General features: G+C 39.6%; 1 protein-coding gene across 6 annotated transcripts in view; it reads left to right on the top strand.

Annotated features, from left to right (window-relative positions):
• Positions 1-4,744: 4,744 nt before the first annotated feature.
• The window catches only part of LRRC28 (leucine rich repeat containing 28), a 51,758-nt gene continuing 29,318 nt past the window's right edge, over positions 4,745-27,184 (top strand). For 2 of the 6 annotated variants that reach the window (XM_041469058.1, XM_041469059.1), the window contains exon 1: positions 14,388-14,499. Coding sequence is in view for 3 of the 6 variants with exons in the window: in XM_041469056.1 (XP_041324990.1) it covers positions 7,113-7,295; positions 10,977-11,017; positions 13,586-13,623; positions 14,362-14,499 (400 nt within the window). In the remaining 3 variants the exon portion in view is untranslated. Of the gene's footprint in view, positions 4,804-5,221; positions 5,337-7,077; positions 7,296-10,976; positions 11,018-13,585; positions 13,624-14,361; positions 14,500-25,210; positions 25,267-27,184 lie in introns of those variants that run through there. The other 4 variants (XM_041469057.1, XM_041469055.1, XM_041469056.1 and 1 more) reach the window with 4 other exon arrangements.

The following is a 27,184-nucleotide window of genomic DNA, read 5'->3' as shown; positions in this document are numbered from 1 at the left end:
ATTTTATTCATTAATACATTTGTGACATACAGCAATGTCAGCAAGTTGAAAAAATAGTATTTGGTTAATTGAAATGAATTTGAAAACCGTGATTTTCTTGTCAACAAGAGGTAACACAAAATACCTCCACATCAGCCTCATGCTCCTTTCACAGCCTTTGAAGGACTAACAGCTGAAAAGCCAAGGAGAGCTGCTGGTTTGGTACCTTTGCAGTGATCCCATATTGAGATTTCCCGATGGAGCAGAGGCAGAAATGTTGATTCTGCCTATTGTTATATTTGCTTAACACATTAACAGAGGAATTTGGTTTCTGGGGCAGTCAGTGAGGCATTGTTCTTTTTCCAATTGAGATCAATTAGATCAGTGGTTAGAATGAGCAGAAACTGCATGATTAGGGACAAAATCCACTGCTTGCTTATTCTGTGTTAAGGTTGTTCCATTCCAAATGCAGCCTGTCCAAATGACCAGTGCTTTCCATCACTTCTTCGGGAGTCTATTACACAACACAATCAATGTGATTACCAGGAAATTTCCCTCAAAAATTAGTTCAGCCCAAATTAGCAATAAACTGGTTTAAAAGCTTCCATTTTGAGCAATGCTGATTTGAAGCATACCAGGCAGTGCAAATTCCTTTAAAATTAGGTTTTTCACTAGCATAACTGTGCCATTGAAAAAGGAGTCAGTTCAAGTTTAACAAATACAATAAAGAATAAACTGAAAATAAAAAGACTTGAGCCAAAGGTGGATGATGTCTAAATGTTGAATACTGGCATGCTGGCACTCGGTGTGCAGGAGCTCCATCTGCCTTCCCACTTTTGTACTGCTGCAGAAAGGCAGAGTTGAAACATTCATGGAATCAAAGTCAGCAGTACTGTCATGAGTCACTGTAACTTTATTCCACTCCAACAAGAGAGCTTTGTCCCTAAACCAAAATTACTAACTGAAAGTTACAAAAGACTTCCTAAGAAGAACAAGGACTTTCTGGAGAATGGATTCTTTCTCCATTAGTAAAGGCTGAACATTTTACAGAGTTTATTTATTTCTGGTACAAGAGACAAATCAACAAATGATGCATGATGCAAAATAAACCTCCTGTGGAAAGAATAGATCCAAAATTCTTGACATTTATACCAAATGAATCTTGTATCATTATGTATATGAGATCTGGATTGACTGAAAACATCTTAAATAAGATAGTGTAAAGTGAAAACAAGGGTAACGAGAATGAAGATTTGAAATTCTACAAGAAAGGATGCAAACTGGAAATGTTCTGTTTGCTTCTTCAAGTCTTTACAGAACCTGATGATGACGAGGCCCTCGGCTCTTGCTCAAACAATGGAAGAAATTGAAGAAATTGAAGTTATTAGTCCTCAGATGAGGAAGAAAACCACCCCTTGGTGTGTGTAAGAGCACAAAAATGAAAATGCATATTCAACTGCATAAGGGCTGTCAAAATTTCAGGCAATGTTCATTTTCTAGGGGCAAGCAGAAGACAGTAGGACAGCACAAACCATTCAGGCCCTGTGCTGGAACCCTGCCATGTAAAGGAGAGCTCTGCCATTTTTCCTAGACCACTCCAAATGTCCCAAGCATGTGTTAAGCAGATTCTTCCCCAGTCTGAGTAGGGGAAAGATGTTGTCTGGCTGTGAGAGCTGGCAGATGCACCAGGCTGGGTCACTGCTGCTTCACACACTTGTGCTAACACTTGTACACACCAGAACCTAAAGGAAGCTGAAACTCCATCTGCTGATCACTGGATTGATCTGTGCCTAGAAAATTCCTCCAGGACCTCTCTGCACCAAGCACAGCTGCGTGAGCTCAGTGTTTACTGACAGATTTTTGCCTCTCCATAGTTCTCAGAACACGGTGATGTCCAAAAAAGCCTATTTTGTACTGCTGCTTGACACACTGCAGAGCAGAGAATAAAAATACTTGGTAATTACCTGACCTTAAAGGAGAAACTCTCTTGCTGTCGTGCATCAATCACATTGAATTTTCCTGCTGCTAAAAACTGACCTTTAATTGCGAAGTGGGTATTTTTATCATATTCCAAATTTACAAAGTCTAATTTAATGCACATGATTCAATATAAGTGGTATCCACAGCACTGGGTGGAAAAGACTCATACAGGATTATTAAGGAGGCAGAACCTCACAGTGTTCAGGACTCAAATTCAGAAATTCACTGAGGTACTTTGGATCTTGTAGGTCTGTGACATTGACAGCTAGGAAACTTGTCATAAAAACCTAAATAAAAATAATTTCTTCATGTTTCACTCAGCAAAACAAAAGAAAATGTTGGCACACAGTTTTACTATGAAAAGGTATTTCCAATTGCATCTCCCCAGAGTTGTCAGTCTCAATTAGTTGCCTTGTGCAATAAATCTGGTATAGCATAATCTCTTTTTATTCACACTGTCTTCATCTGATTTATGTGATTTCAGCACACACAAGGGATCACCAGAGAAGCTGTGCCCGTTTGCTCCAGCCACTGGATTTGTTCCAGTGATGATGGATCTTCAAGCCACTGACAACTGCAAACTACTTGAATAGATCTGCTTTAAACTGACATTTCAAAGCAAGTTTTATTTGTTTCTTTACCAGCACAGATAAGATCAGCCATCCTTCTTAGCACGATGGAAAAGTCAAGCCCCCCGTCCTCCCAGAAGCACAAAAATAAGAATTAAATTAGGGTAAAAAACCAGTAAAATTTACTTAGCAGAGAGATTGCAGTAGTCTGACAAGTTAGATGAGAATGATTTGGCAACCATGAGGCAAATGGTCTCCTCACCAGAAGATCAGATTCCAATATCCCTGCTCCACTCATCATTTTTAGCCTTGTGACTACTCGAGCAAGACTGGACACCTGTGCTGGGCAGGACCAGAGCTTTGGGGATCAGCTTTCAGATCTGAGAGCAGCACTTTTCAGAGATCACCATGGCACTGGCTGAGGGGAAAAAACAGAGAATGAATGAGTGCGATGATTCAGGCTGCACAAAACAATAGAGAGAATCCTGAGTGACCTTTCAGGGGGAAAGACACGAGAAAAAGTGATGTGTGTTGGTGCCAGCAGAAAAGAACAGACACAATTTGCTCTCAGCAATATCAGAGTGCAGTCATCTTATCTCCTACCTGCAACTCTCTCAAAAAATCTCCAACCAAAGAACCCCAAACGATTACAACATATGTGTAAATAAACACATTAAGTATCCTGGCTCTCCCAGGAAAAAAGCTTCATCTTTCCTTTTCTATTTCAGTAGAAGAAGACAGAAACACAGTTTCTGTCCTGATCAATGACTCAATAGCCTGGACAAGTACATTTGGTTTGACACTTTGAATTCTCTCTGAGAAACATGTTGCTAAAAGTCCTCATATTCAGCTTCTACTTTGGTCTGAAATAAGCTTAACTTTTAATTTCTCAGATATTTATAGAGTGAGATGAAAGTGACATTAAGAAGTGTGATGTATTTGCTGTTTTTAAAACCATGGTGGTCTACAAGCAGGCCACTTTGTACCATCAGCTGAAAAAAATCAGACAAGTGCTATCAACCACAGTAAGAAATCATGTGTACAGAACGATATGATAAATATGGAGGATGGTGAATTCTGAAGGGTAAATTATTTCAACAAAACCCAATCTATTTTTTTCTGAAAAAAAAAACAACTCCAAAAAGACTGTGATTGCAAAGTAAGATGGGGCAAGTGTAGTTGTCACAATCAATTATTGCCTTTCAAGTGCAGGAAAATGACAAATGAGCCATTAAGAGCTGCTATTCTTTATTTAGAACTGAAAAAAGAGAGAAATGAGTCTGCAAGGGGAAAGATCTCAAGCTTTTCTGCATGTGGATTTATTTCAAGTGAAAGTTATGTGGATATATGGGAGAAATATCTTCTGCAAGGTGTTCATCTTGGTAACCCTGCAGACCTGCTGCGTGAATCTTGTTAGTTTATGTTAATTAGTCTGTGGAAACTAGGAAGAGGATTTCTGCAGCTGAGATTCTTTTTTTAGCCAGCTGTAGAGGTGATCCTCAGCAAAAAGCAACTTTAATACCCGGTAATGTTAAATATCCTGAGAATGAGGGAATTTGCTGTCAGCAGAGGACTGACAAGACACAAACAAGCCTTTATGTGTCATCCTAGTGTGTGTGAATACATAAAATCAAAACATTTCCTCAGGGAAATTGGTAAAAATGGGTAAAAATGGTCCTGGTGGGTGCAGGCAGGACCCTCTGAGCGCCTCCACTCTGCTGTCAACACAGAAAGAAAAGGCAGCGGCAGCAAAGGTCCAGGGTGGTCCCTGACCACAACTTTTATCAGCAAATGATGTTCTCCTTTATCAGCGATTAAACAGGGATCACTTGTTAGCACCGGGGGCTGTGTGAGCACGCGGGGAGGCGAGAGGAGCCCCCATGTTCGGAGCCGCACCGGGAGGGACCGGCACACCGGGAACATCTGAACACCGGCAGGGATCGGCACACCGGGAACACCGGTTACACCCGAACACCGGCGGACTCCGGGACACCGGGAACACCGGTTACACCCGAACACCGGCGGACACCGGGACACCGGGACCGCCCGCGGCCCCTCAGCCCACAGCGAGGGGCGGGCGCGGCTCTGAGGGGGGGCGCGCTCCCATTGGCTGGCGGAGGGAGGCGGGAGAGACGGAGCCTTGTGATTGGTTGCTACCCGCGGCGGGGCGGGGCCGTGTCTCGCGAGAGCCGCGGTCTCGCGCGGCCCGGCCCGGCCCGTCCCGCCCCCGGGTCCCTGGGCCGGCGGCGGCGCCGCTCCCGCTGCGGCGGCCCCGGTGAGTGGCAGTGACCCGGCCGGGCCGAGGGGGGGACGGGGACAGGGCCAAGGTGATCGGGTCCTGGCGGTGGGAGGTTGTCTCTGGTGCTTTGCCCCTGCTGTCGGCTCGCCGGACCGCGCGGGCACGGCACCGCTCCGTGAGGGGGTGCGCGCTGTGGCCCGGCCCCATCGCCCCTGTCTGCCCCGTTCCCTCCTTGTCTCCCCATTTTTCCTTCTCTTCCCCGTGTCCCCCTTGCCCGGTGTCCCTCTCTGCTCATTCTTTCCCCCTTTCCCATCTCTGTTTCACCTCATTCACCCCCTCTCCCCCGTGCCCCCTTCCCTTCCTCCTCGCTCTTCCCTGAAGGACCCGGCCCCTCACGGGGCCATGGTCGCTGGGTGCTATCAGCCCATGTCCTTCTTTTATACTCTCCTCAAAGAGCATGCTTGTGGCTGTTCCTCTTCTGTAAGGCTGTGCCTCATCCTTGGAAAAAGATAATTGGGAGAGGAAAAGTTTGGCTGGTGCTGGAAGGGAGTGGAGGAGGTTCCTTTGAAGTAAGAGCCAAAGTAGATTGTGACTGGACTTTGCATCTGTGGCGTTGTGTGTCTGTTTTATGGTTTTATGTTTAAATATGCGTTTGTTTTATGGAGTCACAGCTCTGTGAAGAGAAGCCCACAAGTGCAGGACACCTGAAAACCATCTCTGGACAAATTGGAAGTCTATTGGATATTTATGTCTATGTTTCATAATTTCTCAGCTTCTGATTTAAAAAAAAATCAGAGAAAGATGAGCTTTCCTTTACCTTGTCTTACACTGTAGAGGTTAATAATAAATACTCAGACCATTACAAATTTTAACACTTTTCCAGGAATTATTTTAATGCTGATCACAGAAGTAGAGTTGGGAATTGTAATGGCTTCATTTCCTTGCTCTTCTGAGCTAAGAGAACTTTAATGTTAGGAGTGCCACGGGCCAGTGTGTGTGCCCTGTTCCCTAAAACAGCTAATGAAGGCAATGGTTAAAAACCTCTTAAAAACCTCACAAATGTGTATTGCTCCAGAAGGACACAGATCACTGCTAAGTGCTGTTATCTGCAAATCCAGGGAACTACTCAAACTAATGAAGTAGTTTGATTTACGTGTGTAGTTGGGTTGTCACTCTTCAGCTGGAGTTTTGTGTACCATGCCTATCACAGATAGGATTTATTATTCAGGACCTTCACTTCCAATATTTGTTATGACTAGAAACCTCTCCTTCAGTGAAGAACTGAACTAAAATAGAAAATGTTATTGGTGGGAAGCAGTTCTGAGTCCTTGCCTTTCATTAATGGGAATTAATTTGTACACACAAGTCTGTAGAAAAATGGTAGCTTTAAATTAATGAATAGTCTGGGTCTGTTATGTGTTTTATGAGACAGTTGAAAAGATGCAGCATTGCTGTTGTCTAAATCTAGACAGCATAATAATGACTTGAATTTTGGTTATATCTGAAAAACAAGTTGAATAAAGCCAGGTTTCAGATACGAGTTAATTTTTAATTTGTCTTCCTGCTTTTGTTTTCTGGTTTTGAAAATGTCAGTTCAAGCTTGACACTTTATTCTTTCTGGTTTTATTTTTAGTAGAGCAAGCTGAAAATCTGCTGTCTTATCTAACCCTTTATAAATTTTCTCACTGCAAGTTTCAGATTTCTCATATATCAGTGTGTTATTTTTAAATGGCTTTACTGGCTATCTATCCATCCCAATTGCCTCTTCCAACTGGTAAATTATTCCACCAGTTTTGTATGGGAAAGCACTTCAAACTTTCATTGCCTTTTGTCTTATGCCTTAAAAGATAATGGTGTTTTTTAATCATCTGAGTCTAAAGTCCTGTATTAATTGTGTTATTTTTTTATCTGTGGGTTCTTCTTTTAGCAAATTGGACAGGATAGATGTGGGACATCTGTAATGGTTAACAGAAGTTGCTTTTTTTTTTCTTCTTCTTGTGGTGGCAGTTTTGACAAAATAGTCCGAAAGGTCCATCAAAGATGTGTGAAGCTAAAAGCATTAAATGTAAACAAATATAACAAAAATTTTATTTCAGGTCCTGTAATGCACTAAAGCTTAATCCAGAAAATAGCCAAAGACTTGCTTCTAACATAGCTTATGGTGTGGATGTTCTGGGGGCTTTGTGTATTAACTGGAACAAACGTGTTTAGATAAATTATCAGAGAATCTGTAATCAGGAGCTCTTCCTGCAGAAGAAGCATGGCTGCACCTTGGTAATACTGGGCTTTTTTCCTCTTTTTGTCTCCTAGAAATGGGTCTGCTCTCCGAAGAGGCGATGCAGTAGATGTGGTGCTTAGTCATGGCATCAGAACTGTGTAAAACAATCTCTGAGGCAAAGCTGGAAAGGCACAAGAATTTGTTCTTAAATTACAGAAATCTCCATCACTTCCCTCTGGAGTTACTGAAAGATGAGGGGCTGCAGTACTTGGAGAGACTTTACATGAAAAGAAATTCCCTGACCACATTGGTACGACAGTCTCTTTGTTGCAATGTTTACTGTCTGTGTGTTTAGCAATTCTGATTTTTGAAACAGAAAAAAGAGATTATATTATAGATAATCTGACCCTGAATGATGTCATCAGCTATAAGATGTGAGTATTTGAACTTGCACAGGCAATGTAGAGAATAATAAATGGATGTTCATGATATATTATGGTTACCCTTCTCAAGCTCTCAAGACTTTTGGGGCTTTTCTTGTCAGGTTTGTTGTTCTGTTGGGTTTTTTTAACCTATAGGTTTTACTCAATAAGTGGTCAGTTTCTCCTGTTAGGGGATGCTGTGCAGTCTATTCTACATTGCTGCATTAGGCTGAATGACTTTTCCCCTGGTGTGTGCCTAATTTCAAAGGCAGTGTCAGTCCCAGGGTCCAATTCCAACCCTGCTGTTAAGGTGCCAGTAAAAACTTATATCTGTGGGCTGCTGTTAATAGGAGAACACAGTTATCTGTCAGCTAATGTCACAATTAATGTGGGATTTTCTTTTGGGATTTGTTCTTGTTTTGTTGTTTTTCCCTGAACTGGAGAAATTCTGCTCTGAGTCAATGTTGTGACCTCAAAATTCAGTGTGGGGCAGTTAAATAACTGTGAGAGATGTTCTGAGCTGGTAAGATTCTATAGGATAGAGTCACAACTTGCCACTGTCAATAGGCTAAGTCTCCAAGTTTTCATTTTTGGTTCCTTGATTGGTTTGGATTTGTTGGTTGGGTTTTTTTGGTGGGCTCTTCCAGGGTATGAGAGGTAAAATAGTACCAATGGTAGAGGAGCTGTAGGGCATGACTACTTTAAATTCAGCAACATTTTTTTAGGGTTTCCTAGAACAAGTCCAGTACTCCAGTTTAAGGGCCAAAAGCTGAAAGGATTCTGAAGATTTTATGCTTTTTCTTCATCTTGAATGAGTCACTAAAGTTGACATGTACTGTAGAGAATTATTTTAGCACTCTGGTTTTGGGCAGTAATTTAATAATGTGTAATAATTTAACAGGAGGATAGGATTCATGGTTACAAATCAAAACTGCTATAAAATTAGCCAAAGGCTGTAAACAGCTCTGCCTTGACACTTTGTGAAATTCAGTGATGATTTGCAGTAAGGTTCACAAACTTTGCACTTCTCAGAAGATGAAACAATAAAGAGGGTTTTGTATGTAAGTGTTAAGACTTAGATAAAGAAACTGAAACAAAAGTTAAAATGTAGGTCATACTTAGTCAAAATTGCTTTCAAACAGCGTGAAGCAGAGCTTGATTAGATTCACAGCAATCAGGATAACTTGCTCATAATGTGCCTTGTTGGGCTCTCATTCAAGTGCTCAGCACTATTGTTGGAACAAGGCAAACAAATTTGGGTGTCATTCACTGAGCATCTGTTCCACAGAAGAGATGTTGGAAGTTGTAGTGGACCAAAATAGATCAAGTCAGCAGCATGTTACAAAAAAAGGCAGATGTCTTTTTGGAACGTGGAAAGTTTCACAATCTCCATTAAAAGCAGAAGGAAGTAATTATTGATACTGTTAAAGCACAAGCTGGAGCAGAGAGTTTCATACTCATGAGCAGCCTGGGTGAACTGGAGAGAACCGAGAGAGCAGCAGCGAGGGACCTTTAGAGAGCATGTCCTGAGAGAAAGGGTTAAAGATTGATGGAGAGGAAAAAACAGGGGGAACTGGGGGAAACAGAAATCACAGGTATTTTTACAGAGAAGAATTTCATAATGAGGTTTTTATGTCCACTACTGGTAGGACAGGCAGTGCCATCAATTTTAGTAAAGTTGTAGTAAGTCAGGTACACTGGGACCGTGGGGGGAGTGAAAATCTCAGCTGAGAGTGCTTGAAAACAAACTATTGAAGGAAGATGTGTCTTCCTTATACTTCTGTAATGCAAGGTGATGAGCAATAGCTCATCAATAAACACTTCAAATTGCATGAGCATTATTGAAAACCATCAAAACGGAACCTGAACCATATTTCTCTAAAATTAGGTGGTACTTTTGTCCCACTGGTTCGTTCCTTCAGAATTCTGAAAATAAATTACTAAATCAGCTTTTGTTCTTTACTCTTCTCAAATGACTCTTGTCCTTGACAGATGACTCCTATGAAATGTCTGGGATAGTTACTCTGACAGAATTTACCTTGGCTAAGAATAATTTCATTTTTGTCTCCATTGGCAAGATGGAAGTGATGGAGTGCTGTGACATAATGAATGGATCAAGGAGCCATACAGCACACCTGTATCCCAGCATCAAATCTTCCCACTTCTCAGTTCATCTTTGATCACATGAACCTTCCAGTACCCAATTTCCTCATCTATCAAAAGCAAATAGGTGTTTGCCTTGTTAGCTCTGTCGGAAGCAAGATCAAGAGTAATTAATCTTAATTTCCTACTTCAGAATATGTGATGCTGTCCTGTTCTCACAGAGCAGCAGGTGAAATAGTGACAATAGTTCGCGGTTCAGGTTAACATCCTTATAAAGGCTGTAGGAGAGCAGTGAGGTCGGTTTTTCCCCCTGTTTTCCAGTTAAGGCGCGATGTTTCCGAGCCCGTTGTCCCGCTGGAGTTGCGGTGTTTGCCCGGGCGGTGACTGCGCCGTGGCGGAGCGGCCGCCAGGAGGCAGCGCCGGATCAGCGACAGCGCTGCCGCTGTGACGTCACCGGCGCTGCTCGGCCCGGGCCCGAGCCGGGCGGTCCGGGCTGTGCGCTCACCGCCGGCACGGGGCGTGTTTGCTGCGTGAGAATAGTACCCTTTCCAGGGCAGCGTGTTGCTCCATCACGGAGTTATCAACACAAAGTTAGGTATTTTAGGTAATATAGCTATATAAGGTATCACACATCATCTTTATTCACATGAGTGTTTGTGGTTTTAACAGGAATATGTGAACAAGCTGCTTTTGAAATGCAGTCATTTCTGCATGGATCAGTATTGTAACCCTTTTTTTCAGTAAAACAAATCTATGTTAAAGCAGGTTTCTTAAGCAATAAAACTGTCTTAACTTTGAATAATTTTGAGTATAGTTTCCAACACGACATCTGAAGCATGTGAAGCCAATTTTGTGATATGTGCTCATGGTTATAAATGCCACCAAGGAAGAGAATTACAGCTAGGGATCAGTTGGCAGTTAAGAAATGATATGCATGTTAATATGAAAATATGAAAATCTAGTTTGATGGATTCAGCAGTTCTGGCTTGGTGGTAATTGATCAAGCTACACAAAGATTGTAGGTCATTTCCCAGTTTAGCAGCATTATAAAATACATTCTGGTTAGACATCTTGTGTAGTTCTTGTTCTGCTTGAAGTCTGTAAAGGCTGCAACTTCTTAGCAATCTCTTCCCTTCAACTAACTCATTTATTTGAATATATTTTCAGAAGGAGATGAGGTAATCTATCTTTTCGGTCTCAGAAATCTGACTCCCATTTTGCTGAGGACATGATAATGTCACTTCTAGGCTGTAGTTTTGTTCAGTGGTGCATTGCTCACCTGGGAGACATCTGAGATTGCCCTGATGGATACTTGGGGTATGGAACCAGGGTATTGTATAGACATTCCTTGTTGCCATTTTTCCTGCTGACATGTTGTAGTATGGTGATTAAAATGACTTGGGTACACGATGTTTGTGTGTCTGGTTTTTGTTTCAAAACCTAAAAAATCTCTAACTCTCTTTCAGCCAGAAAACCTTGCACAGAAGCTTCCAAACCTCGTGGAATTGTGAGTTTGTGTAGGAGTTCTAATATATTTTTATTATGCTTATCTGTCTCATCTTAAAATAATCTAGAATCTATTACTTGCATATAATTTATGTCTTAAGTGTGGACAGTTTTCTTGGAGGACAAGAAAGGGTAATTTTTTTGTTGTTGTGTTTTCTTAATTTGTGTCTTGTTGGGCTTTTCATCTGATGGAGGTGTATTAAGTCCAATTTTAATTTTTTAAGATTTTCTTGTTTATTGTATGAGAAGAACCTTTATACCAGTATTTGTACTGCTAAGAGAAAAAAACCTTACCCCGTAAATTCCGTGTAGACTTGTCACACTGGTAAACCCCTGGAACCTCCCAGTGCAGTGGTCAGAGGGTTGTGACAGAGCCAGAGGAACAGGTTACAGCCTCCAGCCCATCCCTAGCTGCTCATTCCCACCCCAGCTCCCAGGGGTTTTATGATCTCGCTCTTGCTGATTGCAGTAATCAGTTTTTGGAACCAAGTCACAGATTGTCAAATAGGAGCAGGGATGAGCATGCAGGGGTAGTAACTATGGAATGATGATTACTGTAGGCAGAGCAGTTTATCCAGTCTTGTCCAGAAAATGGATGTCCCATGAACTGGATTATTTTGACAATTAATTTAATTAAGCCCCTGAGACAATGTTTTCTTTTTTCCCCTTTTTTTCTTATAAAGTTATGATTCCCCTCTGTGGTAGGATTGGCAGTGGGGGGTTAAAGGGATATCCTCTTCTCCCCTTTTAAGCCCTTTGTCTCAGTTTCAGATGAGCAACTGATGGAGCACTGATTGTTTATTTAATGGCCAGCTCCACACAGGAGGTGTTTATCTGAGGAGCCCATGCCCTCAGCTGTCTGATCTTGTCATCCTCATGTGGCCCTTTAACCCCACCTTGCTGGTGCCTGTGTCCACAGTGTAACTGAACTGGTTTGTAGGTCACTGCAGTCTCTGACTCACTCAGGAGCAAATCCTATCTGATCATGCCTCTGTCTTGAGAGCAGTAAAATTAATATTTTTATATTTGTTATCATGATTTGCCACAGGGCATCAGGAAACCTCCGTGTTATTTGATACTGCTTTTAGGAAAACCTGTTTAAATTACAGCTTAAAATAATTTCTCACAAACACTGATTTGTAGGAGTCAAGCCTAATTATTTGGTGTTCAGCAAGCCCAGTTGTCCCACCATTATCCCAAACGTTCTGGTGGTCTGGAGAGAGCTGAAATGGGCCTGTGGTTTGTGTAGCTCTAATAGGACAAGTCAGTTTTTGATGAGACAATAAGAGGTGTTTTGTCGTCAGGGAAGAGACCACAAAACAAGGATTTATTTCAAGAATAATTTGGTACAGTAGCTTTCAGTTTTGAGAGACAAATTATTTTTATTTTCCTAAAAGCTACATCCTTAGTTATTTCACTTGTGTGTTTTTCTTTGTGTATCATGCCCCTGATGCTGGGCTATGAGGTGTAGCTCCTCATAATACAGGGATTTTTTAGCTTAAGTGAAGTAGTTCACAAATATTTTCAGGAGATGCAGCTGAAATGGGTAAGAGAATTCTCTGCAAACATGTATGCTGTTCTTATGTTTAAGTTTTTAGCAAACTACAATTTTTAAAGAGAAAGAGAAGGTTCAGGTGCCCCATGCAGTTGAAATGTTTATATATCTCTTCCCTTGTTCTGTCTCCCTGAAAAGAGAGGTCCCTACTTTAGGAAATGCTCTTGGAATACAGTAGGAAGAAACATGCCATGAAAATAATTCCATGTGTGCCTAAGCAATTGAACACTGAGTACTCAATATTCCTTTACAGTTGGATATCAGTATGGAAAATTTTGTTACTGTTATTTTCTACAAGATACAATTGTTCTTTTGCAGCAATGATGATTGAAATCTGAAATGTGTAAAATCTAAGATCAGTGTTTATGTTACCAGAAGTACTGGAAGTGCTCCATGAGAGGGTGCTGAATATTCTTAGTGAGAGATCTGGCCACCCTCTGTAGCTGCATAAATAACCATGTGCAAGATTGGGTTTTTCTTTTGAAAAATGTACTTTAAGCTTGAAAAACCCACTTTCAGTGAATAGATCATGTGCTTATTTCTTCTATTCTTTAAAGGTGTGAGAGTTTATGTGTAGGGGAAAATGTTTATAATTGTATAACTTGTATGGGTGTGGGCTTTTTGCTTACCTTGGCTAGCATTTAGTGTCAAATAACCTGGTGATCAAATATGATTTATTCTGGTTATTCTCTCTGCTTATTCTTTTCCCTTTTTGTTTTCCTCCATATGACTTGCAAAATTAAAGCCTGTTATTATTGTAACTGTGAATGGTTTGTTTTACATAATTGTATGTAATTTTCTTTTATTTTTATGGTAATCATTTAATAATCCAAGTGTAACTTAAGTACCTGTCCATTGCCAGTTTATACAGTTTCCACAGCTTTTGTGGTCATTGGGAGGAATGGCTTTGAGGGTGCTCTTTCAGTCTGAAACTGGATATTTTGCAAACTGATTATGTAGCAGAAGTCCTTGAGGGTAACAGGTGGTGTCCTCTGCTTTTTCTCCTCCCCCCAGGTACCTTCATTCAAATAACATAGTTGTTGTACCTGAAGGTAAGTAATCTACCAGCTCACAATAAGTGGCAGGAATCATAAAATATTCATTTTTCTTCTTTTGAAGAGGCCTACTTTTCCTTTATTTTCCCATAAAACATTAAAGATTTTCATACAAAATATACCAGTGTAGCTTTTAGTTGATAATGTCCTTGTTTATGCTATGTTAAATTCTTTTAATGAATTCTCAAATGCACCTAAATGCTGTTTGCTCCAGTTCTAATTGCAGAAAGTGAAAAGGCTAAATAGCACTCATCTGCAGAAACTAAAAATCCAGAGTGTCTGCTGCTTTCAGGCAGTTACCACACTGAATACTCTGCTGGTTTAGATCATGACAGATTTGAAACCCAAAGGAGTAAGAACTTGTACTAGTTTCTTTTCTGTCTTAATTGCAGTTATGCTCCCAACTTGAGGAATTTGTGTTCAATTTATGCTCTCTCTGAATATAAATTGGATGGAGTCAAAGGAAAAGAATGGAGAAAGTGGTTTCAGAGCAGAATTGTCTGAGGAGGATGTGGAGATGGGAGTATTCTGTGCATCACTGTGTTTGTTCCCCATCTCACTGCCAGCAGAGCTTTGTTAGCTAGAGCAGCATTTCCACAATTGATGTCACTGAGCTGTGAGACTGGCTTTAACACCTCGAGATGTGCTCAGACACAGCTGTTGGGTGCTGTGGCTTGTCCTCCTCTCACAGTCCCTCTTGGGTCACATTCATGTTTTAATCTGTTCTCTCACAAGCCATTGGCTCCCTGGTTAAGCTGCAGTTTCTGGACCTGAGTGACAATGCCCTGGAGATCGTGTGCCCAGAGATCGGCCGCCTGAGGTCCTTGCGGCACCTTCGCCTGGCAAACAACCAGCTGAAATACTTACCTGCAGGTGAGTGCAGTGTCTGAGGGGTCACAGCCCTGCAGCTTCACTTGCCAAGTCACCTGCTCTTGGTGCTCTGCGTGCTACACCCTGCACTTGCAGGGATTGCAGTTTGCATTGCTCCCAGTGTGCTCTGTACTTAGAGAAAAGCTGCTCTGTGTGCTTGCAGAGTCCTGAGAAATGCTGCCGAAGTGGGAAAAATGTATTTATTTAACAGCCTTTGCCATCGTATCAAGAAAATATTGAACTTCTTTGAGAAGACACAAAATGCCAATGACAACTGTCATTATGATAAAATGATGTTTCTTCCAATTTTCCACAATAGAGAGGATTCCAGTCTTTCCTTCCTTTTTTTTCGCCCAATAGCCCCAGTCTCATCTTTTCTAAAAAGACACATGTCTAGTAGCTTTGCCTATGGCACTTCTATCTCATTGTGACAGCAGATAACAAATGTTTGTCTTGCTAGTTTATAATAAAAAAGCAAAACTTACTCAAAGTAAACGTGACACAAAGTCAGAAAAAGTTGGCCATAGGCAGATTTTGAATGATTTTTTTTTGTCTTCTAAATACTTTGATAAGCAGATATAACATTATTATTCTTCCATCACCCTTATATCTGTTCAGATAAGATGATGGTGATTTTGAAATACTTTTTTAATTTTAGTTTTTAATTTTTCTCTGTTGTATTTGCATTTTCTGATCTGCAGAGATGATACAAATTTAAGGCTATGATTTAAAAAAAACTGGTCTAACTTAATCTAACAGGATTAGCTCTTGGCTCTATTTTAACTAATTTCTCAATGTGACCTTCGTGTCTTTTAAGTTCACATTGTTTATTCTCAAGAAATGTTCTGCAAATGCTCCTTGAAGTTTTGGGTGCAGAAATCTCGCTGTCCTTTCCTTGCACTTTTCTAGACTGCTTAAAAAAAGTCAAAGGATGGTTATGATTAGAAAGAAAAAAAATTGTATATGACTATGTAAATGCTCTGGAATGAAATTAGATAAACCTGTTAAACATTATGACCCAGGGCCAATAAAATTTCCATCAATTTTCAGATGTCCTACATTCAAAAGAAAGGAGTGACTTGAGTGTGCTTTATGTTCCTCAAAGATAATTTACCTTATGGTGCTGTACCATGAAAGAAAGACTTGTTCAAAGAGAAAGTGACACATTTTCTGCAAAACTTCACACATTAACTTAAAAAGGTTCCAAAAAAGACTTTCAAAAGGATAATTTACATTACTGAAGAGTTGATTTGGAGTCTACCACATTTGATTAGCAACTGGTATCAGCTGAGACTTGCTGCATTAAATTTCTCCTGAAGTTTGTAGAAAATTTGCTCCTGAGCATTGTCCCTGGATGTGTGTTTTGTGTGCAGGACAAGTTTGCATGCTTAGGAATACTGCTGGTGTTGTCTGCTTGTGCACTGAGGACAGCAGCAGTGTGTGGTCTTTGTGTTTGTGGTGGTGTCCCTTGTGCCACTGCTGCTGCTGGTACTAATCCTGTCACTGTCAGTGGGACTGGATGTCACACAAGTGTCACCAGCCCAAGCAGGATTAGCCTTTCACTCACACTGCATAATTTGCCCACTGGAGAGTTAATCTATTGCACTGTTTCCTAAACAGAAGTTTAGGAATTCCCAAAGAGGGCTTCCAAGCATGCTTTCTTAGATATTCTCTGTAAAATTGTGAAGACTTCAAAGACTTCATTAAAAAAAACTTAAGAGTTTCAAAATAACACTTGTGTTCAGCAATTGAAAAAGGAGAGCAAAATAATAAATTTTGATTAATTGTTTCATCCTCAATTATACTGGTAGCATGAATCTTCATTATAGTGTCAGCTAGCATTCTGTTGGGAAAGCTGGCAAAGTTCAGCTGAGCTAGGATGGGATGTGATTCCACTGCAGTGCATCATTTTACTGTGTGTTCACTGCTTTCTGTGCAGCAGATACTGCACTGCTAGGGAAAGACAGCTCTAAATGGCTCTTAATTTATAATAAGGAGCCATTTAAGATATGACTTAGCTTCTACTTGTGCAGAATTTAAAGATCTGCATTTAAAAAGAGCTTTTGGGTTTAGATGACAGTCATTTATGGAAATTACTTCAGAGTCATTGCCCTGGCATTCCTCTTGGGTCTCCATTCCCCTTGTCTGGTGTTAAAAGTACTGTCAGTTTTTTCAAAATTCCATGGATATCTAGGAAGGTACTCTCGGTAATATCCTAAATCATTTGCTAAAAAATATCTTTCTTGCAGCTGCAGAACAGTTGGATGGTAAATGTTTGCTATTATGTGTCTGAACAATCCCACTGTTCTATTGCATTTTAATTCTTAAGAATGATTCTTTGCTGTGTCTTCCTTAATTGTAATTAAGAGCTGGAAGAAACAATGCAATTAATAGCATATGTTGATTCATTATGCATTTTTAATGGTTTTGTGCTACAATTGTGCTCTTAATGTTAATTTTTAGTATTTAAGATTTCCCTTATAGAAATCAAATTTTAAACTAATTGAAGTGGTGTGCATTTAAGATTTAGATTTAAGCCTTTAGTCTGATTGTAGAGATTCTTCAGACTCTGATAGAGGTTGAGCCTGTGCTGTGGTTTATCTGCACTGGCATGAGCAAGGTTTTAATCTCCTAAGTGCTGGTTTTAATAAAACATGGGAGAATTTAATAATGACACCCGCTCTGCTTTTCTCAGGTATGGTCATGATTGTTCAGTGAGTTTTAAAAAATCATTTTAAGGGAGGAGATGGGGGAGAAAGATAAAAATACATGCAGCAGAGTGAAGACATGAGCTTTAGCTTCCTGAAGAAATCAGGCAATGCAGGACTGACAGTGGAAAATGGGCATTAGGTGAAGCATGGCAATGGTGTCCCTTGGAGATGGGGAAGCACCTTCTGTGCAGTGGCACTGTGGTAGTGTGACTGACAGTCCTTCCTTTGTGCTCAGCAAACACTCCTAAATTGCTGCCACCCTTGGGTCAGATCCTGAGCTTTGGCCTCAAGGCTCTGTGTTTGATTTGCCACTGCTGAGGGGGCTTCCACCAGCCTCCTTCAGCTGCTGTGAGAACTGCTCAGAGGTGACTCAGCTGAACTTGATGAGAATGAATGGGAAAAACTTGTCCAGAATAAATGTGTTGAAACTGAAATATAATAGCAAATGGCTGGAAGAAAATGCTTTGTGGAATTCTCTTATGTCATATTTTGAATATACTTTAGATAAGATTAGTAAGTGGACCAGCTTCTGCCTAATGCAGAGTCTTCAGTATCTACATTCTGGGGTAATCAGAATCCCTGAGAGGTTCTGCCTTTCAGAGACGAGCCGATTAAAGAGTTGCAGATAAGTAAAACGAGATTCAATGTTCTAAAGTTCTCTTGAGGACTTGTTTTCATTTAAATGCACAACATTTTTTTGTTCTGCAAATTGTAAATCTTGTAGCTGCTGTCTTTAACAGTTTCTTGGTTCATTTATTTGGCTCTGGTAAATGCAGTTCTTGAACATGAAGTAAGTTTTTTGTCAAGTTTTCTACTATTTAAATGTAGCACTTAATCTAAATTCTTGAGGGCCATTTGGAAATGTGTGACACCAAAGATGTTACTGGAAGAAGTCAGCACAAATGAAAGATGGTTATTTTATTTTATTACATTAGTTCATGTAGGAGCTTGACTTAGACATGACACTGTGTTTTCACAGTAGCTGAACTTTATTTTTTCAGAGATTTCTCCTTTTCAGTGAATTGATATTTCATTTTAATTTAGAATTGTAGAGTTAGTTCTATGTGCATGTACTGTCAGAAGGAAATTTTCTGAATTCTTGCACTCACAAATTACTAACTAGAAGATTCCCCTTTGTTTCTGATGGTTATAATGCATATGGTACTTCAGCTCCTTTCATTCTTGAAAAATAATATTTCTCTTTGTGTAATCGTTACTTTGTCGTTTGAAAAAAAAATCCAGTGAGATGCATTATAAAAATTCTTCTTGAAGAGTCTCAAAGCCAAAGTTCTCTGTTTTGCTGTTACCATTTAGGTTTGGTTTGACTTTAGCCTTGGAGTCTTTTCATGTGTAGTGGTGGCTCTTCAGGTTTACATTTTGGTATTATAGCTGGAATGCATGTTTGGGGAGCAGATGACTTAAAAGAGGGTGGATCATACTCAAATTTGGATTCAAGTTTCTTATTTGACAAGGATTAGATTTTTTTTTCTCATTATTTGAGAGGTACTTCTCTTTAGAAACAGCAAGTTTTGTACCATCTTGTTCTAAGATTTAATTAAAAGTGAGGTTATGTTTACTCAGCACATGCTGGAGTTAATTATAGATTTACTGAAATGAAAAGCTTAATGTTTTGCCAAGTCAAGAGCAAAAGCTAAGTAATTAAAGAAGAGGGTATGGTTTATGATCCCAGCCCATCTTTTGGCAAAATTCCCTTTAAGAAGAGGGGAAAAAAAATCAGCAGTTGTCTTTACATGGGCTAGACCATGGTTCTCTTTTTGTTTGTTGTTCAGGAACTTTAGAAACCAAGACCAAGAAGAGAAAAAAAAAGTGGCCAAATAATAGCAAATTTCTTGTCAGAAGTGGGATTGCTGTTTGTTGGAATTTTAGAGGGAAGTGCAGGTGATGGAGCAGCCGTTGCTGAAGGGGTGCAGGTCTGTGCCAGAGTCCAGGGCAGGTTCCTCCCCAGCAGAAGGAAAATGTGGCTTCCACTGCAAATCCACACCTCTGTGTTGTCTCTGGAAGCTCCTGCAGCTTGCATCCACTTGTTGCCATTTTGCTTCCTTTAGGCAGACTGAAGGAAAATGAATTTGTGTGCCTTTGGTGTATTTAAAGTGCAAACTGCAGCAGTGTTAGGGGAGGTTAACAGCACAGAGACCCTTCCTTTCAGTTCTCTTCAAATCCTTTTCCTTTTTAAGGCAAATTGTTTTAGAAATATAATCAGTTTAAGACTCATTAAAATACATTTGTAGGCTTATAAAACTTTATCTTCAAAGCATTTGAGAAAGATCCTGTGAAGCTGATAAGGGAGTGTTATCCTCATTTTACAGAGTGGAAAAAAAGTGTTTTTAACAGAAGTGATTTGCTCCAGGGCACAGCAGGAGTCAGTGTTAGCCAGAAATAGAACTTGGGTGTTCCCATTCCATTTGTTAAGACCACACCTTTTTGAGGCTGATCATATTTAATGTTAGGGAGGATTGAGTCTTCCACCCATTATTAGGAAATTAATAATTATCTCTCCATAATGAATAACCCTCTAAGTTAATAGGAAATTAATAGCGGTAAGATCAGTGAGTTTTGTAACTGAACCAACTTGTGCTTCCAGAAGGCTGGAAGAGTTCAGGAAGATGAATTTTGAAATACATAACTTTTATAGATAAATACTGCATAATTTTCTCTTGCATAGGTAACTTCAGTGTAATAACAAGGAGGGTTCAATTGTTACTAAAATTATAAATCAAACGATAATTGTTGATTGCTGCTTTGTCTATTTATACAGTAACCCTTGGAATGTTGAGTGATTATTGCAAAGTCTGCTTTGCTTTGGAATTTGCTTTACTAATTGGGGGCAGGAGAAACTTCCAGATATGAAAACTGCATATTCATTTCTCTCACTTTTTTAATGTTGCTGCAAAGTACAATATCTGGTATTTACTATTCATACCAGTATTTAACTGGTAAAGAGTTCTTGAATACCCAACTTAGAATTCTGAATAGAGCTCAATATAAAGGATTTCAGTAAATCTCAAGGCACATAAACATGACTTCTTCCCTCCCTTCTTTTCACAGTAGATTTCCACTGATGGGTACAGCATGCCAGTAATTCAATTCTTACTCTAGACCCTGGCATGAAAATATGTGGTCCTAACTAATTTTTTTTGAACTTGTGCTCCACATTTTGATTTAGAGGCTTCAAAATCAGGGGAATAAATTTGGCTTCTTACCGGCTCTCCCCACATTTCCCTTCTGCTTTTATTACTGTCTCTGGTTAGGGCAGATTGCTTTGATACTTAATAAAGTTCAAAATTTTTTTTGTAATGGTTGTGAGTTTAAAAGCAAAGGCACAAACCGATGCAGACCCTGTTCTTTTTTCCAAGTTGGCATAACCTTAGTCCACTCTGCTTTCCTAATTTAGTAACATGGATAAAAATATGCACGACGGGACAGGTTTGGTACGCCAGGCACCCATCCAGGAGCGTGGTGTTTTTAAGTAAATGGACTTGTGGGGATTTGAGGAAAACACAGATTAGGTTACATGAGCTTTGCACTCTGCAAGTATGTGACTATTTAAAGGAGCATGGCCTCCTAAATAAAAATGTTAATTATTATAATAATATGTTGTTTTCTGTGAAGGAGTTGGTGCCTAATTATTAAAAACGAGGTTTTCTTTGCACAGATCTGTAAAATATATGCTCTGTTTAATAACTCAATTCTAGCTTCAATTTGCTGTACAAAACCAAGGGTCAGCATAGCGAGCTTTACATTACCTCTTAGGTTCAACAACTGATTATAACTTTTTTCCCTAAATCAATCCAAAACTTACCCACACTTGCCTGTTACTGTTTTGTGTTTTTTACATCAGGATTAGTAAGGCTTTGGTAATTATGCTGTACTAATCCAGAAGCACAATAAAAACACCTGATAGTATCTCCAAGTCATTCCTTAGATTTCTAGGAGGAAAAGCTTTTAAATGTTTTGGTTTTGTGTCAACTCCAATAGAGCTCTATCCAGGCAGCCTTTCAAGGCTAAATTTTTTTAAGAAAAAAAAAGAAATTACAGCAGGGAGGAGTCAGGAACAAAATGGCAACGTGGATGGGAAATGATTTGGGTTGGACTCTGAGACTGCCAGAGGTGACCAAAGCACACAGCAGTGTATTGTACAGCTGGTGTTCCCTATGGAATAACTTCCATGCACGTCCACACACACTGGTACCTATTTAATTAAAGGATGTTGGTTGCTTGAGATTTTATAACAGTCTGCCTTGCTCAAACATTTGGTTTGGGTTAAAATCTCAGGAGAACTACTAGTACTTCAGAGTGCTTGAAATTTATGGCGAGGGAAGTGAAGACAGAGAATAAAAGAATTCCACTAAATTCCTGGAAATTTTCCTTAACTGAAGTTTTTCCTGTATACCCTCACCTGTATAGAATGTCAGAATGAGTCATCTGTGCATAGAGATGTGCACTGTTCTCTCTTTGTCTACTTGCCCCTTCTTAGTGTTATTTTATTTTCCACTTCCCCCCTGTTGAGGGGCTTTTAAAAGCCTCTTTGTTACTATCATACAGCATTTTTCTGTGTACCACGGAAGGTTCATAATGTCACTGGATGCTGGTAACAAAAATAGTATAAACATAGTCAGAAAAATTCCAGACCTATAGTTTATGGTTAAAAATGTTGTTCCAATATAGGCTTTTGTTTCAACACTTCTTCCAGATGGGCTTCTGTTGGGTGCACTGGAACTGAAATATTTCCCGTAACTGTAGCAGAAATGACGTTAAGAAACAAAAAATCCAACAAAAGTATCTCTTTCAACAATGGCCTGCGGTATTCCTGGTATTCCTCATTCTGGTGGTGCACAGCAGGTCCTCAGAAATGCATGTGCTGAGTATGTATGTGTTGAATGACGTTAAGAAACAAAAAATCCAACAAAAGTATCTCTTTCAACAATGGCCTGCGGTATTCCTGGTATTCCTCATTCTGGTGGTGCACAGCAGGTCCTCAGAAATGCATGTGCTGAGTATGTATGTGTTGTAATTCAGTAATGTGAAAACTAATGGGAAGCAGTTGGAAGAAGCCATCAGTGTCTCTCATTGTAACATTTAAATTAGAGATTCAAATATTGCTTTGTGTACCAGGCTTATTGGACTAGAAAATTCCATCTTAAAATTTGCTATTCTAATTTTGAGCAATCACTGGAAAATGTATTTAGAAATTAGGCTCCTTTAATGAGCATGGGCTTAGTTAAAAAAAGAAATTGTGATATGGTTCAGTGCAATTTTATGAAACAGATTTTAACTTCTGTGGTCATTTCATATCAGAAAAAAAGATGAGGCATAAACTGAAACTGAAGCCTGGCATTGAGGCTTCATGTCAATAATTGGAAGCCTAAAATCCTATTGTAGCACAAGGTAATGACCAAGTGTTTTGAGCTTTCTAATATTAGTTTTATAATATTTAGAGGTCACTCGAAATTGTAACATAACTTTATTGATTTTGATTTTTTTCTTCTTTCTGGCACATTTTAGCAAGATTTTAATGATTTTGGCTCAATCACACTTTTATTTTGTCCTCTAGCTTTGGTGATGTTTTAACTTTTAAAAAAATCTGTGCCTGATTGAGTTTTGACTGTATTTAAACATGAGCAATATGCTGATGTAATTACTGAGTTCATTAATAGATCCAGGAGTGTCTGGGAGCTGGGTGCTGTACATCAGTGTCTCAGACATCCTTGTTTTGTTGGAATTTCTTTGTATGATCTGGGCAGAGACTGACCAAAATATTCCTCTTTTATGTGGCAGTTCTTCCTGGCTGCCAGATTGTAGTGACAGTTATGGTGGCATCCCCTGTCTGGACCAAGACATCTCGGAATGACACCACCTGAGTTCTGATTACTAATTACTTTATTAATAGATTGTTGAACAAACCTGATTGTAGAGGGTAACACTGTGTCTGTGTGAGGCTGCCTGTGACTTGCTGCTACCCGATTTTTTTATTTTCAGTTCTGATCTTATTCTCAATTCCAAATCCCAGATCCTCATGTTTTTCATTTTGAAGCTGGATTCTGAGAATGGGCCAATGCTGCCATTTGTTCCCTTCTGTTCCATGTGAGATCCTAGTGAAAGTTTTCCATGCATCAAACTCACAGAATTACCCCCTCCAGCCCCTCCCCTTTCCTTCCCTCCTTTGAAGAGGAGCTCCTAAGAAACCTGATGAGGTGTAGGTGAAACCAGGATGGAGCAGGAAGAGCCAAACTAATTATTGCCGGTAGTGCTCCCAAGCCTGTTGAGCTTCTGGCTTAGCGGTGCTCCTGAAGATCAGAATCCTTGCAGGGACACGTCTGTTGCTGAGCTCTGGGCCATGGGCTTTCCCCGTAGCTGTTCCCCTCGAGGGCTCTCAGATAGGAGATAAAGGAGTTGGAGCTGCTTCTAATGGGGCTACTTGGATGATTCTCACATTCCTGAGAGGATGGGAGCAGATTTAACTGGATTCTCTATTGTTCAGAGATTTGGTGCTGCCTCTCAAATCCTGGCTGTTCTTCTGCTTGGCAATCCTTGATTTCTCAAGTGTCTGTAAGCCTCGTTTCTCCAGGGGTTTTCCTCTTGTTTGTGGGGGTAGGCAGGAATTTTGAAGATGTTGAGAGTGCTTTAAATAATCCTGACAACCATTCATCTGAGGCTTAAAACTCTGTGAAGATGTTGGAGGTCTTAATATGACTGTGGAAACGTGGTCGTTGTGTTGCATGTTCTTATGCCTTTTTATTAAATACGGAGTCTTAAGTACAACTCATTTCGACACAGTTCATTAAACATAAAATTGCATAACATTTTTCTAGTAAACTCAATTTGAGATTTCTCAGTGAATTGTTAAAATACAGATTTTTTTTTTTTAAAGGGAGTTTCATGTCCAAGTAACTTCCAGACTTTGCTTTTAAAAGCTAATTATGTAGTATATGCAAAGCAATAAATTGAAAAGAATTTAAGATTAAATATTGATTTTAATACTAGAGTGAGAAGCGGTCTTGAGATGACAATAAAATGAGTAATAGGGTGATGTGGAGATGCTGCTAGACAGACAGATCGTTGATACAGTCATGTACCAAGTTGTCATTCAAATATCTGACAGAAGAAATGACAACCTGAAATTTCTAGGGTATGTGGGAACAGAGCCCTGATGGAATTCCTGTCCCCACTCCTGCCGTGGATAGAGCTGCCAGTTAGGAACAGAGGACTTTGGAAAGGAAGTCTCCTGACCTTTGAATGTCCCCCCAATGTCATGGAGAGCCAGGGGCCACGAGACAAAAGTGGGAAGTTTATACAGCAATATATAACTTTAGAGAACATTAAGTTGTCATTGCTGCTTTGATCAGTGATAGAATATACTTTGATAAAACTCAGATAAAGAGCTTCAGGCTGTAGCATCAAAACAATGCGTTGTGTTCCTTTTAGTTTGAAAAATGTATTTCTACAGTCTGGTTTTTAAGAAGTGGAATGTGTTTGTGAGAACTGATTAGACCTGGCACACAGACCTAAATAATGAAGGTCAAATAGAATTATTTGTTTTTTATATTTTGATTGTTTGAAAACCTGGGTTTGAAATTTATGGGGAGGACTCGTTGTGACACTGTTACATACCACAGGAAAAAATCAGTCTGGAAGTGGCTACAGTTATGTTGGAATTCAGTCATTATTCCATTTGTGGTGTTTGTTCTATGTGAATTTATTGTCTGCACAGCAAACGAGAGGAAGAAGTAGAGGATCTTTGGTTGCTTTTGGTCAATCTTATTCCTGTGGAGTGAATCTAAGATGTAGAAAAACAGACTACCAGAAATTTCATTTTGCAGGGATGTAATTCTGTATATTCTTGATTAGAGTGTTTGAAGGTGTTAGTTACATAAATGTATCTAGAAATTCATAAAGATTATAAAACCTAACATTTCTAGTTGTTTTAATTTTATGGATTATCAGAGTAGGCTATAGAGCTTAATAGATCATTACTCTGTTCATAGCTCTGGCAAATCCCCTCCCATCCCCAAAATTCTTGGTGGCATCTCTCATAATCTTGGTAAGTGAGAAAGTGTGATGGCTCGTTGCTTGTCTGGCTGCTTTGCTGTGCAACTGTCATCAGGACTGGTGAAAATTCATGTAATCACTGTTGTGTTTATTATGATAAAGTGTGGGGGGCTTAGTTTGCTTTTGTGCTTTAGGAAAAGCCCAGTCTAACCAAAAAAGGAATCTTTAGGATCTTTTGCCTTTATTCTTACATAAGAAAAAAATCTACATCAAAAGAAAATTCATGTAGGTTATTCTAACTTCTTTAAGGTGTCATTCCCCTCCTTTTGAAACTTCTTCCCTCAACATGCTGAACCCTTTACTGAGAGCACAGCAAAGCCTCTTCTTTGGAATTTGATACCAGGGTTTTTCCGTGCTAGGGCTGGCAGCAGTCAGGTTCTGAGCAGCACCCCCGGGGCTGGCAGCAGGCAGATTCTCCCTTGCAATGCGTGCATCAGCCTGTTTCCATCGGGGGGGCAGCAGGATGATGGCACTTCTAGTAAGTCTTCTCCCTCTGACTGGTCTTACAGAAACCACTTGTTACTGAGGACATACCTGAGAAACTAACCTCAGCTCAAGTAATTGTACAGTGCCTAATCTTAGACCTGCTTCCTAAGTAAAGGAATTGAAGAAAAGTTGGTTTGCAACTCATCTGTCATCACTGAATTCTTCTGCTGATTATCTGATTGTAAAGATAAGCCTTTACTGATTGCCTGGCTCAAACACATGTGAGATATATGAACCTCTCGCTTCTGCAACTTCAAAACAGATGCTCTTTAAAATACTTGTAAAAGCCTTTGGGTTAGAGCTGTTACCCAAAAGTAAAACTGAACTTCAAGGGAGTTTTAAGGGCGTCTCTCATAAACGTTTGCCAATAGCTGTTCACACGGGTGAAGACAGATGTGTATTGATAAGGCTGAGACCAAACCTCGGAGGTGGGGATGTATTTTGAGAAAGATGTTTCCTATACAGATGGTGTTGAGCTTTCTGTAGTATGAGAACTTCTTTAATATCAACAGTCTGTTCAGTGGTGTTTAGTCAGGCTTTCAGAGAACCTCAGCTTTGAACAGACACTAAACTGCAGGTCTTTTTTCTCTGAAATTTTTCATCAGTTTGTAAATGTGTGAAAAAGAAATGGTGGTAACTGCTTTGCAGTTTCCAGGTTTGCCTCGGAAAGGCCTTAGTGATTTCAGTGTGCTGGACTGCCAGGGAGCTCTACCTTTGTTTTGCTGCAGTGACTTATTTTGCAAGGGTCCGAAGACAAGTTGAAGTAATCCATACAAGCAAAACCAGCTTTTCAGGGGGGTTGCTTGCTGCATTTACTGACATTGTTTTAAAATAAATGTATCTGTTAATTCTAACTAAACTAATTTGCTAGTAATTTTTCATATAGAGCCTCTTACTAATTTGACATCTGCAAGATTTCTTTTTTTGTTTGGTTGTACTAAATTGACATTTGTGACAGGAAAAAAAATAACTCTTGGAGCTTATTTTTTATAGTTTCTAGGGTTGGGTGTTAAAAGTTAACTTGCCTCCCTCTTAAACTCTAAAGTCTTTATTTATAAAGTTATCTATGAATGTACTTTTTTGTCTCTTTAGTTTCCTTGTTTATTTCCCTTTCTTTCCCTAAGCTCTCCCTAAAGTATGTACAGTGATTAGCAGTATTAACAGGTAGTTGATTTTACTTGTGCATTAAGCAAATGCAATTTACTAGTAGGGATTGAGTGCTCAGGGAAGCTTGGAGAACAAAGTCATTCAGTCTTTGAAAGGGAACAAACACTAACTGTTAATGCTGTGCAATAGAAGAATTTTATAATATATTGATTTCAATTTTGACTGTATTGACCAAGTATAATTTAGTTTTCTGCATACCACTGTGAGAGAGTTAAATTACTACTTGTTATTGACGTCCTTGTTTTTACTCAGCTGCT

This window comes from Pyrgilauda ruficollis, unplaced genomic scaffold (assembly GCF_017590135.1).
Source record: "Pyrgilauda ruficollis isolate IOZ18807 unplaced genomic scaffold, ASM1759013v1 scaffold23, whole genome shotgun sequence".
In the NCBI taxonomy this organism is placed as follows: Eukaryota; Metazoa; Chordata; class Aves; order Passeriformes; family Passeridae; genus Pyrgilauda; species Pyrgilauda ruficollis.
Note: the sequence above shows the minus strand (reverse complement) of the source record. Positions and strands in the feature narration are given on the sequence as shown.